Source organism: Tubulanus polymorphus, chromosome 5 (assembly GCF_964204645.1).
Source record: "Tubulanus polymorphus chromosome 5, tnTubPoly1.2, whole genome shotgun sequence".
Taxonomy (NCBI): domain Eukaryota; kingdom Metazoa; phylum Nemertea; class Palaeonemertea; order Tubulaniformes; family Tubulanidae; genus Tubulanus; species Tubulanus polymorphus.
This window is the reverse complement of record NC_134029.1, coordinates 8,532,699-8,546,875: the sequence shown is the minus strand read 5'-3', so window position 1 is coordinate 8,546,875 and position 14,177 is coordinate 8,532,699. Positions and strand designations below refer to the sequence as shown.

The 14,177-nt window shown below is 36.9% G+C and overlaps 2 protein-coding genes across 2 annotated transcripts; one reads left to right on the top strand and one right to left on the bottom strand.

Moving 5' to 3' along the window:
• Positions 1-367: 367 nt before the first annotated feature.
• On the top strand, positions 368-3,308 carry LOC141906178 (translocon-associated protein subunit beta-like). The gene is made up of 6 exons (XM_074795409.1): positions 368-450; positions 1,071-1,240; positions 1,508-1,606; positions 2,172-2,283; positions 2,567-2,644; positions 3,117-3,308. Exons 2-6 carry the CDS (start codon positions 1,071-1,073, stop codon positions 3,225-3,227), a joined length of 570 nt encoding a protein of 189 aa, XP_074651510.1. The 5' UTR covers positions 368-450; the 3' UTR covers positions 3,228-3,308.
• On the bottom strand, positions 3,302-14,062 carry LOC141906176 (peroxisomal multifunctional enzyme type 2-like). The gene is made up of 23 exons (XM_074795406.1): positions 13,935-14,062; positions 12,884-12,937; positions 12,689-12,796; positions 12,075-12,134; positions 11,921-11,989; positions 10,502-10,586; positions 10,312-10,376; positions 9,423-9,545; positions 9,054-9,170; positions 8,649-8,714; positions 8,464-8,526; positions 8,268-8,365; positions 7,941-8,019; positions 7,086-7,243; positions 6,614-6,737; positions 6,303-6,478; positions 5,843-5,912; positions 5,521-5,627; positions 5,077-5,163; positions 4,900-4,989; positions 4,276-4,411; positions 3,724-3,854; positions 3,302-3,615 (listed from the first exon to the last, which is right to left on the bottom strand). Exons 1-23 carry the CDS (start codon positions 13,990-13,992, stop codon positions 3,526-3,528), a joined length of 2,214 nt encoding a protein of 737 aa, XP_074651507.1. The 5' UTR covers positions 13,993-14,062; the 3' UTR covers positions 3,302-3,525.
• Between the last annotated feature and the right edge of the window lie 115 nt (positions 14,063-14,177).

Genomic DNA, 14,177 nt, shown 5'->3' with positions numbered 1-14,177 from the left:
AAGATTTTGCAGAATTCACGAACGATATTTGATAACTATTCACTGCAACACGTTAATCGAACATCGAATTATATGTCGTGTAGAAAACTTGGAATGCCAATAGCTCGCAGAGTGGAATATTTTGCATCATTACCGCACACACTTGTTTGAACAGAGGGCGCTGCGCTAATTGCGTCAGCTGTCAAAATCCTCACCTGCCAGAGTCAATGCAATATAGTTTTATTTACAAGAAAATAAAATTTTCCATTAAAATAACATCAATATTCTACTATTCATTACCAGAAGAATTGTCGAAAAACTTTTTAAAATTGATACTCGGTGGTTTTAGATTTTTTAGACCAAGCGCGTATAGCGGCACGTGAGGAATTGTTTATACCGCACTGCCGCCTACATGTGTCGTGGCACGTTACTTCCTCTTCCGGGTTGTGTTGGTTTGTGTGTACTGAAAAGGTAAACTGTCCACCGTCAATTCAATTATTTTTGGCCATTTTCGTCATATTTGGTCGAGAATGAATCGATACGTTGCGTACAATGCTTTTTTGTAAATGAGTAGTGAACGAATTAGATGCCTTCTGCACCAAGTACCTTGGCTTGCTTGACTCTCCAAAATTCCCAGGCAATCCATCATCTATCCATCCACTTTTTTCAAAGACAAACCACCTGTTTCTCCACACAGTCCAGTGCGCTTGCGTGTGCGTGCACCACCGCACTTCTGTTCACTTATTCTGGACAGACCTTTTTTAGGCAGTGGTTGGGGTAAGACAGCAGTTTAGTTAGGTCACCCTTGGCCTTGTTTTTAATTTTAGTCTTGGATTGGTGGTGGTTGCAGTGTCACCGTCAGTGAATGATATCATCATTTGACCATTGATTGTAATTGCTGACTCTAAGTTCTAGTAGTATACTTACTAAGTCTTTAACTACCAGTCACTCACTTAAGAACATAGATCAGCTGCATGTTTCCAATTTTGGTTGGGAGTAAGGTTCTCAAAATCATGGAAACTTGGTGTATTTTGATGTCCGACATCACCGGTTACCACATTTATCATATATATGTTTAATTCATTTTTCAGATGAGGGGTTTGATTGCATTGTTCGTATTAGCCGTTGTTTTCGGAACCAATACTGCCGATAACGATGATTCCACTGCCAGGTTGTTAGCCTCGAAAAATGTGTTGAACCCATACATCGTCGAGGGTAAAGAACTTACTGTGGAGTACAGTATCTACAACGTTGGTGGAGGGTAAGTTTTCAAATTACTCACTAGACTGATCTTGTCTTAATCTAAGCCATGACTGGCCCCCGAATCGAAATATTATTATGAAATGAGCCGCCCCAAATATAACCAATTGGTAGAAAGAGGATGATTTTCTAAAGTTTTTTACTTTGGTGTTCCGCAGAAATCTTATTTAGGCCTACTTAGGAGAGTAATTGGCTGACTGTGTACAAACAAAATTCGCCTATCGTCTATCTGCATATTTGATATCTTATTTTGTGTTTTGTTTTTCAGTGCTGCGTTCAACGTAAAGTTAAACGACGAATCATTCCCCGAGCAAGATTTTGATCGAGTAATCGGAATGCTGAACGTAAAATGGGAACGAATTGCACCGTATCCTTACATGATATTTGTAAAAATTGTATGTCTCTGGTTAGAGGGTCCCTACCTAACTGGAATGCTTTTTAAGGTGCTTGAAACTCCTTTAATTCGAGCAAAATGTCCAAAACTTGTTTTAATATTTGAGAATAATGAAATTCAAGAATGATAGGCCATGTACTACATGTGTTGCAACAGATGTAATTCACATCTATCATCTGCACAAAGAGACTGATCCGAACCTGTAGATTTAAACTGTTTATTGGTTGTTGGCAGCAAACTCATAAATTTGTATTACTACTTGAACTAAAAGCTATTTTTGCAACAGCCCTTATAACCATGTTTCACATATCTGGTTTCAGTTTCTTTGAAAAGTTTAAATTCAATTAAGTTTTATCTGTTATCTTCATTGACTATGTGAAGTAACCAATAGTGTTAGTAAGCCGAAATCTTAAGCTGAACTTTTTTCTGAAACTGGACCTTGACCATAAAAAGATTCCCAGAATCTCTGAGAAGCAAAGCTTTTTATCTGAAAATTATGCTTAAAAATGTTTTGTTTCCTTGACTCGTGAATCTTTAGAGGAAGCAACGTGAGCCACGTGGTTATCTTGAAACCGACCAATTACGGCGTCTACAACTTTACATCGGGGGAACTTCATTACCAATCCACTGAAGACAGTAAAGAAACAATTGTAAGTGTATTTTTCAGTTTGTCTTAGTAATGCGAGGTTGCACAATCATAGGAATGGAACTAGAGTAGAACTTGCTTCAGATTCTGCACTCCGGATTTTCACTTCATTTGGTCCATTTAACCTGGAACCATGTGAAGTATTATTCATGATTCAAATTTTACTTAATCCGAAGAAAATTTTTGAGTCAAAATTATCAATTGTAAAAGTATTTCTTTCATTGGCAGGGGATAGCAATTTCAGAAAGGCCTCATTTTTGAAAATGATTTGAAATCTGTATTTTTAGTTTGGACATACTAGTGCACCAGGACACAGAGAAGTCATTCCAAGCAAAGAATACGAAAGGAGATTTTCACCTCACATGGTATGTTTCGCTTGGTTACTAGGGGCTTAAAAATGAGTTTAGATCAGTTTTAAGTAAACTTATTGCATAGCTAATCGGATTATCAACTTAGATTTAAACCCACTGTAATGTGTAAGTAACAAGACCCTGGAACTGCCTTCAAGAACTTACGACCTTAGCACCATCTGCAGAGGGAAATACAGTTGACTCCTTGCTAATTAACTGAGGGTATAAGAAAAATCGAGATAAAAGTCAGGGAAACTTAGGGAGTCTGAATGTGTAAAATTTTACCAAAAACCTTGAAAACTCAGGGGATTTGGATAATGCTATTGACTGTAAAATGCTATTTGTGAACCGGTAATCACATGGCAAATTAGGAAACCATTTGTGAATGCGAGGAAAGTGGTCACCCTGATTAAGTATCCTTCGTCTTGACAATAAAAATCATGTATTTGAGTAACTTAATTAGGACAAAATTCACTGATCATTTCAGCTCGATTGGGGAGCATTCGCTGTGATGACTTTACCATCCCTCGGAATTCCGTTCCTTCTATGGTGGGGCAGCAAATCCAAGTACGAACAGTTGAAACCAAAGAAAAACTAGAGAAAACTATTGCAATCCCATTTGTATATTTTACTTAACTTAATTTTATTGATACAATAAATAAAAATTTTGTAAAAATTATATATATTTTGTTATTGATTCTATTCGACAACCTGTTTTTAGTTCAAAGGAAACTATGGTGGTTTGTTCTTATTCTTGGATTCTTGTGGATACTACATGAGAAGTTTAAATCACCGGAGATGCTATTTTAGATTATTTCATTACTCATAACGTCCCGAAAGTTTATTGTAACAAAGTTTCTCAATTGTCGGTTGATTTGTCAAGAAGGAATGATTGTTCATAGTTTAGCTCTATCCTTGAAGAGTTGGCCAAGTTTTTGACTCAACATTATGTTTCCTGTGATTTTCAACAAGCCTTTCATAAACGCCTAAAAAGAAATTTACAATTTCATTCTATAAGTCAAGTAAAATTTAGAATTAAGCCACTTCCCTTGATATTTTTCATGGTTAATTAAGATTTCTCATTGAAACATCACCTGTTGTGGATTTAGTTTTCCCGAAAACATCTGCACCAAATTTTCATCGTCTACAGTTAACGTACAGCCTGGTTTCCCAGTTTTTGGCACGCCAGAATAAATGTCACCATTTCCGTTCTTCAAATCCACCGCTGAAATGGAATAAAATGGTTTCTCAATACAAGTATCAATTTCCAGGAAATCTGCTCTTCATAGCAGGAACCACCCACTACCACTGAAGCGATAGCTTCTCACTTGTGATTTATAAGAAAGAAAGACAATGTTGTCTCGGAACTGCAATTAAAAAACATCTTGTTAATATGCATGTATAGTGGAGTTCACACACACACACACACGCAGTGTGGCCTAGGATGTACCGTACTTTCGTGATGAATACTGCCCTTACAGAGCGAGTTGCGTACTCGCATTTAACCCTGTGAATAGTAATCATTGTACTGAAATCGTATCATGTGATAGATAACACTAGCTGCAAAATTTTCTTCATTCACCTGACCTAAAAATTAGTATGATTTTTCAAAACATATTTACATTAAATTTTGAAAATTTACTTACTCCAAGTTGCAGCTGCTTTTCCTTCTTTTGTGATGTTCCACTGGTAGATGACTTTGATCTTTTTGACGAGGTTGGGTTCTAATACCAGTTTTTCTTTCAGTTCGGCAAAGACAGCATCGCTTTGTAAATTTGTCATCTATCAAAGAAATAAGGCCAGTTCACAGTGAGTTTCTGGTCAATTTGCGGTGATTTGTACATAGTGTACTGGTACTAATATGATCTACAATTTTGATTTCTGATAAACTCTGATTAATTTCATTCGTCCCAAATGGAGCGGGTTCTACTGTACAGTTTAGGCTGGTATTTGAATTGGTAGTACCATACACATAACATCACTTAACTCCTTAGTTTCAGTTTTTTCCAGGAGTTGTAAATTTTATTCCACGCAGGGGCGAATTCTGAAAAATTTCCCACTTCTCAAAAGGGCAGACCGATGCCCAAAAAGGCAATTTTAGACACTGCCACAATTTTCTTTGTTGATTAAACGATTTAAAGATTTGATTGACTTCTAGAAGTCTCGAAAGTCACCATGGGTCCGCCCTTGCCATAATTTAAAGTCATTTAGCAGTCAATATAGCTCAATATCAAATAACTATCTTAAGATTAGTCTAAGTAAACATAGACCTTTTTAAATTCAGTCGGTTTCTCAATTTCCGTTGTAGATATCAAATCAACATAGGCCCCGGATAAACAGATGTTTCCATTTTCGATCACCTGAAAAAAACAATTAGGTTTTGTATTAGAAGTGGTATTTGAAAAAGACGAATACCAAGAAAGGCGTTGTGACTTCTATGTTCATACCTTAGTTTGAAAATATATTCTGTTACTATCTTTCCACATATCTGTCTGTAGAGTCTGCCCTGGCAAAACTGGCTTAGCAAATCTTGCCTACAAGTCATTAATCATGGAGCAGGTATGGGATATGAATCACACTGTCAGTTCAAAAAATTTCAATATCCAATATAGAACAAGCTAGATTGTTAGTTTATCTATAAACTCTGGCCCAAACCATGATTACCTGATATTTTCAATTCTTAAAACTTATTCTTTCATTTTGTATTTAAGGTTTAACTACCAAGTCTTTAAATCCGTAGGATCGAAATAGGAATGCAAGTTAACAGCTGACCTTAGACCTTATCTGGTTTAAACAACTATTGTTACAATGGGAATCAATGGAAATCACTTTCTAAAGCATAGCGTCTAGCTCGCAGCTAAAACTATATTCATATGACATGGGTATCTGACCTTTACAGCCTTCAGTTTAGTGACATCGTTTCCAGCGTATTGTTTAAGAATGTGTCTTGTAGAATAACCGAACGATGATAAACCGTGTAATATAGGTTGAGGAAAACCTGGAATTACAATAACGAGATGGTGTCTTTAATCCTTCTTTCATCCTGGAATTAAATAGTGTAGGCTCCTTCCAACTCAGTATTGGTAATGCAACTAGTGCCAGGAATACTGTTTGAATGATTTTTGTCGGAAAATACCATTATCTTGCGAGTACAATTGGCAGTCCCAATTGTAATGATTTAAGTGGAAGCTACTGCATTCAAAGTACATGTACCTGCCATGGCTGCAAAGTTTGCGTCAATGTGCAGCGGATTGAAATCTCCTGATAGTCTGTATAACGCAGCCTTGAATCAGAAAATATCAACTTCATTCAAATGATCGAATAAATTCTAACTCTTTTTTCGAGTACTTCAAATATTCAATAAGCAAAATCTATATTTCTACCCTGTCCCAAAAATCAACTTTTAAAAGGTACACTAGTCATCTAATAAGACAATCAATTCACTAACAAAGTCTTGATGAAATTATCAACTAAATTTGGACCCCAGAGTAGTTTTAAGTGAAAATTTTATTTTCTTAAGTACCGCAGCCAAAAGAGAAATTATCTAAAAGTTCACACCAACTTAAGAGCCAAATACAAGTCACAAGTTAGACTAGTTGTATTATAAGAAGATATTTACATTGTCTGAATAAACCCCCTCAAGGGGAACCCGAACAAACCTATATACCATTACCTGATCAATGCTGGTCTTTTCAGTGATACTCGCATCTGGGGATCGGGAGGGAGGTTTTCCAGCAGTCATCTTCTGTTTCGTGGATGTTCGCTTGCCCCCGAAATTTCCAGCTCCGACCACGAAAATTGCAAACTGATTGCAGCACAGTTTGACGCCGCCGTCATCGTATGTGTCAACTATCAATACATAGAAAACATGTTGGTTTATGTATTACTTTACGATATAGACTATAAAAGAATTAGGTTTCTGTTATTGAAAAAGAGACTTAAATCAATTTCATCGTAAAAATTGGGTTTAGGATTGATAGTTACCATCAATGATCACTAGAGCACCAGAACCTTTATCTAAGATATCACATATTGTGTACACATTCTTTACAGTGCCACTAGTAGGGAATGGTTTGTACATTTCAATGTACTGTTCACCATGCAACACCTGCAAAAACATGTGATTTTTTTTCAATTCTGTTTTTCTTTATCAGACCAACCAACCTTTCAATTACCACATCCGAGACAAAAAAGTACATTTTCAGGGACACATAAGGGAAAATGAAGAATTAGAACAATCTTAAGAGGGACAGCGGAATATCGTTTCAGGAACCGCAATATAATTTCTATAGCATCGAAAAACCACCATCAGGGACAGTTATCAGGTACTGTCCTTGACAATCAGGGACAGTTGGTAGCTCTCTTCTATAATACCCCTGTATTCTCTCCATCAAGAGTGCACCATTTCGACAATAAATGTAACAGGATGTATGAAAATAGAAACTTTAGTACAAACCTTTGAAGGGTCGATTTCTAGGCCAGGGACATTGCCTGACAATATGTATTTTAACCCCTCTTGAGCAGGAATCACACTGTAAGTCGGTAAAGCACAAAAACTTTCCAATCCTTCATAAAGGAATTTTAGATTTTCAGCTTCTTTCATCGACACACCGACTGAAAAAGATGAATGAATTATGAAATGTAATATCATTGGATTTTAACCTAGCCTTTCAATCCCCTTACCAAAATATTCCACAGGGTTCCTTTAAAAACACCTTGACCCAGTTCCATAGTTGTGAGTTACGATTTAACTCATTGAAAATGAACTAATTTTAACTCGGTGTTAACTCTTACTCAGCCCAGCCAAGGTCAGAAGCTTACCTATTTTGACCCATTTTTATGGGCCTGAAAACAATCAATATGACAGTCACAGATAATTACATACAAGTTTCGGCTTTGTATCTTCTTCTTTTACACGTTTTTTTTTAAACCCCAAGCATCAAAATGCTCATTCATACCCAATCTCATTCACAATCGGCAAAAAATCCGAAATTCCAACCTTTGAAAGCCTTCACTGCTGGACTTTACTGAGGTGTGTAGGAACACGAAGAAACGTGTGCGATATAAATACACCAGCAAGGAAGGCCCATGATGAAAATGCGTAAGTCTCAGCATCGGAGCTGAATGAAATATGGCGTACAAACAGTATGCCATTTGGCACTCAAGTGGCCAGTTCCTTAGTTGAGACTTAAGTCCAAAAATGGTCTTAAATTTATGTCAAGACTGGATTAGTCAGATTAGTTATAAAACTACAATGGTCTTAAGTCTAAGCCATGAATATGGAACTGAACCCCGGTGTTGAGAAACTTACCGCCTAGAGCGTACAGAATGACATCTTCATGAGTGAATGTGTACATCTGAGGAGGGCTTGTGTATCCTATAGCAGATTGCTGAAAACATAGATAAAATATTGTTCCATCAGGCAGGATTCAGTTTTTGTGCTTTTACCATTCCAGAAGTCTTTTGGCATGTTCGTTTTCACTCGAGTTCATTCTAGCAAGTCCCCAAAGGCATAATCTATAAAATTGCTCATCAAGGCTGCTAGAATGCTTATAATTCAGATTCCCTGAACTGCATTTCCCTAAGTATTATAGGGAATAAACAGACTTTCGTCATCTTATGATACATGAGTACTTACCATATCTAAATCATTATCATTATTGGGTAACGCTGTTTCTTCCTGATCGTCGCTGCTGTTAATAATACCTATAGCTTGAATTGCTTCAGATGTAGCTTCTATAAAAAAATATTCAGTGTACCTTTTACTTTTGATACATATCAATATATGAAATAGTCAATGTGTAAACAAACCACACATTTCAATAATGGCTTACCTTGAATTGTGCTAGAATGGCGAGAATCTGCGAAGTCGGTTATTTTCTCCCAATTATCACGCACTGCACACAAAAATAGAAAGTACAGCGTATTTTTTGTATTAGCAAAAAATTTATAACGCGATCAGTCTAGGAATTGTCATCATACACCAAGATATGATTAAAAACTGATTTTCTCGAATTACCTGATTCAGGGGTCATACGGATTCCTTTCTTTCGAACAATTGCACCTTTCGTCTGTTCCCATCTCACTGTATATCAGAGTCAAAAGAGTTACCGGGTATCATTTTTTCGAGAACTTATGGAAAAAAATGCATTTTAAAATTTGGTAGAATTATTCGCTTTCAATTCAAGTTGAATTATAGGGAAGACGGCATCAATGTTGACATTCTCAGCAGCGCGCATTGTTGCAGTAAAAATATAAGGTTGTAAAAACGATAATTATCAGAAGATTTGATCGATTTATTTTTACTTCATTTCAATTTTCATCCAAACCCGAGATATGAACAAAATACACTTGAATTGGGAAAAATATGGAGAAAATTCAATGTCGCATGCAGCACTGATAGGCAGAAAAAATTCCAACGTACATTTAGCAATGTATCCTCCTCCGACTTCAAACACTGCACCAGTTTCTGGACAGCTTTCGTGACAAAGATATAAAACCAACGGTGCTACGTACTCAGGTTTCAGGGCCTCTACCAAATCTATATCGTAAATATTCAAAATACACATATCATCAAAACAATTTCACAAGTACAATTCCTTATATTTACTTGATAAATGTTTCAGAGTGCTAAGACTCTATTTGAAAAAGTCAGGGCCATGTTCTATACATAGTTCTGAATAGATTAACCTCGGAAAGATTTTTCAATGTCACAAATTAGAACAATTTTACCACAACAATGAGACTTAAATATGAAAAATAAATTTTTTGAATAAATATCATTAAAATATACCTGGAGGGAAGACCGTTTCTGTTAATCTTGAGCCAGCCGTAGGTACAATAGTGTTGCAGTGTATGTTGTACTTTGCCCCTTCAATAGCAAGTGTGTTCGACAGGCCTAGAAGCCCAAGTTTTGCTGCACGAAAAGTAGATGAAAATATGACATGTGGTTCCAGCATTTTGCATAAACACTATTGCAGGTCTATAGCTTAGTATTTCTGTGAAGCGACGCACTAAGACCAATCATATCTGTCTCGAAAAACAGTCAGATATATTTTTCCATTTCTCATTAAAGTTTGCCATTCAAACTAGAATGAAACAGTGCAAAACGGAATTTGCTTATTGACTGGAGCTGAAGACGTTCTATTGAAGAATAGAAAATGATTATTTTCTTGATAACTGGACCGCTGTAAACCAGTTTTGCGATTTGTCAGGAAAATCTCTGTATTGAATCGATACATGAAGAAGTTGCAGAAGAACTCTTTGTATTATAACGTTATGATACATCACACACTGTATGCCAATCAGTGATTTACCCAGGGATCTGTGAAATCCAGTTCAAATGAAGGATTGATGTACATATCCTCAGATCTTAGCCACGATCACAAATAGATGATTTAGTCCGGGCCAAATTGGCAGACCCAAGTCAAATTTGGCCCATGTCTAATAAGCGAGCGTGTTCACACATAAACCACTCACCCGATACTTAACAATATTCAATCAAAGCAAGGTGAGTAATTTCCAGAACCAATTGCAATTCAAACACAATAATTTGACCTAAAATTTACTTCGGGCCTGGTCCAACATTTTTGGTTGGGCCAAACAGGCACGGCCCCATTTGGTTATGGACCTAATTTGCAAAAAAATCCTTGTGATCGTGGCTCATGTCGGCCAAATCTTACCTGAACTGTAGTTAGCCTGGCCAAAGTTGCCATAAACACCGGCGGCTGACGAAGTCATGATCAACCTGAAAAAGAAACATAAATTATCAATGATTTTACTGCCAAAGATCAGTATGGCACATACAATACATAACAAGTAACCTAAATAACGACTGCATATATGAAATATCTGAATAAAACATTATATTACCGTCCATATTTCTGTTTCTTCATAAGTTCCCACGCTGCTCTTGTCACTTGGAATGATCCTCGTAAATGGACCCTATGTACTATATCTGGAAATCGATTACAGGTGTACAAATGTATTCATAATAGAATATGTAGCCATTGAAATGATTTCATCTTCCTTTTTCAAAAATCAATTGTTACGTCATCGTTTAATTGCGAATGTTGTGCCATCCATGCCCGTTTAAATTACAACAAAACAACCAAAGAATTGCTTTGTATTCAAAAGCTGATATTTAATATGCAATTTATTCATACAGTGGAACCTCATCGCAACGAACATCAAAGGATAGGAGAATCTCTTCATTAACCGATATAGTTCATCATACGGGTTGCCACTTTCTGCCTATTTACAAATTCCAAGTTTCCTATCATTTTTCCATGTTATAATAAAAAACACTGAGTGAATCCAGTGGCGCTGGAAGTGCAACGACTGCAGCGGCTTAAGCTGCTACAATTATTTCCTGAATGACATTGAATTCTTTGAATATCACGTTTTTGACATAATTGAAATAAATTCGCTCCGGCAAAATATGAGAACCTGTCAAAAATCGACACTTGGCAGCGGCAATCAGAAATTGCTTCCAACATGCTTGGAATCCGAGAAATTTTGTGATTTAAAATGTTACGATTCATACATTTTTCATGAATGGCATAATGATAAAAAAAGCATGTTCAACAGAATATCTAAATTCCCTGATTTTTCCAGGGTTTTGGTAAAATTCTTCAAATTCCCTGATTTTTCTGATTCCCTGGCTGAATCATCCAGGTTATCCAGGTCACAGTGGCCACCCTGTTATATATCCAGTATGAATTTATTGAATTGTTCTATTTGGAAAGGAAGTTCTAGGTTTGTTATAACTGATGAATTGTTATATCCAAGGTTGTTCGGTCTAACAAATTCAATTTGATAGCTTAATGACACCAGAGTTGATAGCTTGCCAAAAGCGACTCTGACATAATACAATCATACTTGTTTAATCCCAATCAATTAAATCTGGAATTTGATCTACATTATTTATGGTCCATTTATACATGAATATATGTAAAATCTCAGATAGATTTCATCAGTTCCAACTGTAACTGGATTATGCAAGGTCTGCTGTAATGGGGGTATAAATCTGCTGGGATCTGTCAGCACTTGTGCTTGACTGCTGATAAAGCATCATTACATCGCATGACATAAGTACTAAGTCTGCAAGACATCTATTCTGGACAAAATGGGAATGCATTTTTGGATGAACATTAGTTTCTAGCTATCATTGTCAAATTCACAAGTCAAGGCATCAAACCATTAATATTGCTGGTTTCTTTCTGTACTACACAATGAAAGATGGAGCGAGGTGCAGTCTATCGACATGTTTTTTTGTATTACTGGACTTACCCCAATCAGCATCGGTCGTTTTTGAAAAAGACTTGTCTCGCAGAATGCCAGCATTATTCACAATTACATCTGAAAATATTTAGTCAAACATTTTTAATAATGAAATCGTACAGAGGTAATATTTGCCAAGAGGAAAATGGGGATGAATACGAACCGATCTTTCCAAAAGCCTTCACAACACTGTCAATTATCTTAGCCCCATCTTCTACAGAGTCTGAAAACAGTTGAGAAATAAAACTAAGGGTCCAATGACACAATGCCCACATATCATATCAATCAATAAATCATATCCCATAGTCATCTCGACAATCTGACAATTCTTCAAAATTCAACAACACCTATACAGAGCAGAGACCAATGACCTTATCGAAAATATCATAAGCTACTCTTTACAATTGAATATGTATACATTTTCTATTGTCATTTAACAAACAACTTCAGGACAGTGTTGACTCTGAACTAGTCCAGTGTTACCGCCTTCAGGCCTACAAGTGCCCAATCCAGCATATTACCCCTTTCAATTACATGTACTAGATTTCCTTTTTCCTCTTATAGATGATAGATACTTTAGAACATCAACAAAACAATCGATAAAACAGTTTTCCCTATATAAACCACACGCACAGGCATTCATCTAGTCAGTAAACTAACCAGACTGTGATCTAGTTTTACCATTAGATATTTTCATAAACTTATCCGATCATAAAAAGCTTGACACCAATCGTTAGGTCACTTTCCTAGCCTAAGGCCTAACTAGTGATAAAATACCGTAATTTGCGATGGCTTTTCCTCCTTCAGATTTGATCTCATCAACAACAAGATCTGCAGGTCTTGAACTTTTGCCACCTCCTTTAATGTCCCCACCCAAATCATTAACTGAAAGATAACAGGATTATCTTTTATGAATATGTTTTGTTTACAGTAAGAAACTAATTACTGAATCTATATGAGGCTTTTTCTCACCGACGACTAAAGCACCGCGTTTTCCGAATGCTAAAGCATACTGACGACCAAGTCCTAAAAAAGAAAACACAAATGAGACTGAGCAGGGGCGGATCCAGAGGCCAATTTTTTAAGAAATTGTCACATCGCAAAAGGGCACTTTGATATCCAAAAATGCAATATCTAATATTGCAATACACCTAAGTGTACACCCCTATTGAAATGCAATTAGGCCTATTGAAATTCAAGACATCAACGAAACAAATTTGTAGGGAAACCCCATCCTCCCCCGGCATAGGTTCGAACCTGATGACATCGAGACTCGCCATGGTACGAAACCCTGCCACACTAGACCGGGTGCACAGCTTTAGATGATGTATAATATAATATTTCTTTATTTACCTCATATTTACAATAAATTTCATACAATTTCATAAATACAGCAGTGGATATTTTGTAAAAAGGGGTTAAGACAGTAGCAAGCTAGAAGGCTGCGCTCGAGAGGAGGCCCACTGCCCAGATTTTTCCATCTATTGTTTACTGGTTAAGATTGCCTCAGCGACTATACAACAGGCAATCTGATTGGTGCCGCAAATTTTCGTAGCGTGTGGCGTGTAGGCATGTAGGCCTACCTGCGCACTCAGTCAAGTGGGGCAGAGTCAAGAGTTTTTTGTGCCGTAGCTGAGTCAAGCGATATCATCAAATTCAAATCCCTGCCGGATCATCCTCGTTTGCCAGGGTTTAATTGCTGACAGCTGGAGCTCATGCACAAAGCCTGGCCGCAAACCTTTCACCAATGAAGCGTGAAGGGGTACTTGCGGCCAGGGTTTGTGTTGGCATGAGCTCCAGCCGTTGGCAATCAAACCCTGTCAAGCAAAGTTTTGCCAGGGAGGATGATGGGGAACTGGGACAAGCTTGAATTATATATTTTTGCTGAGAAAGAAATAGTCACTAGTCAGTCAGTGTTTGTTCAGTCCTACTACACTTGACACTGACATTGACTTGACACTGACAGCGCTTTTTTACTGTCTAAACTCGTTTGTAAACCTTGTCTACGATGAATACGGCTTACCTCCACCGGCTCCAGTGACGAGGACAACCTTCTCATCGAATCTTAAATCTTCTGACATTTGGACATTTCATCTATTCAATTCAGCTGACAAGGAGGATCACTTCCGGGTTACCGTCAGCCGCTGCCCCCTGTTAAAAGAAAAAGAAACTAAGCGCTATTTCATATTCATTCGATCATCCGAAATAATTAGTAGCTAATGCAATATATCTAAAATCATATCTATAAATTGCTATTTAGATAAAA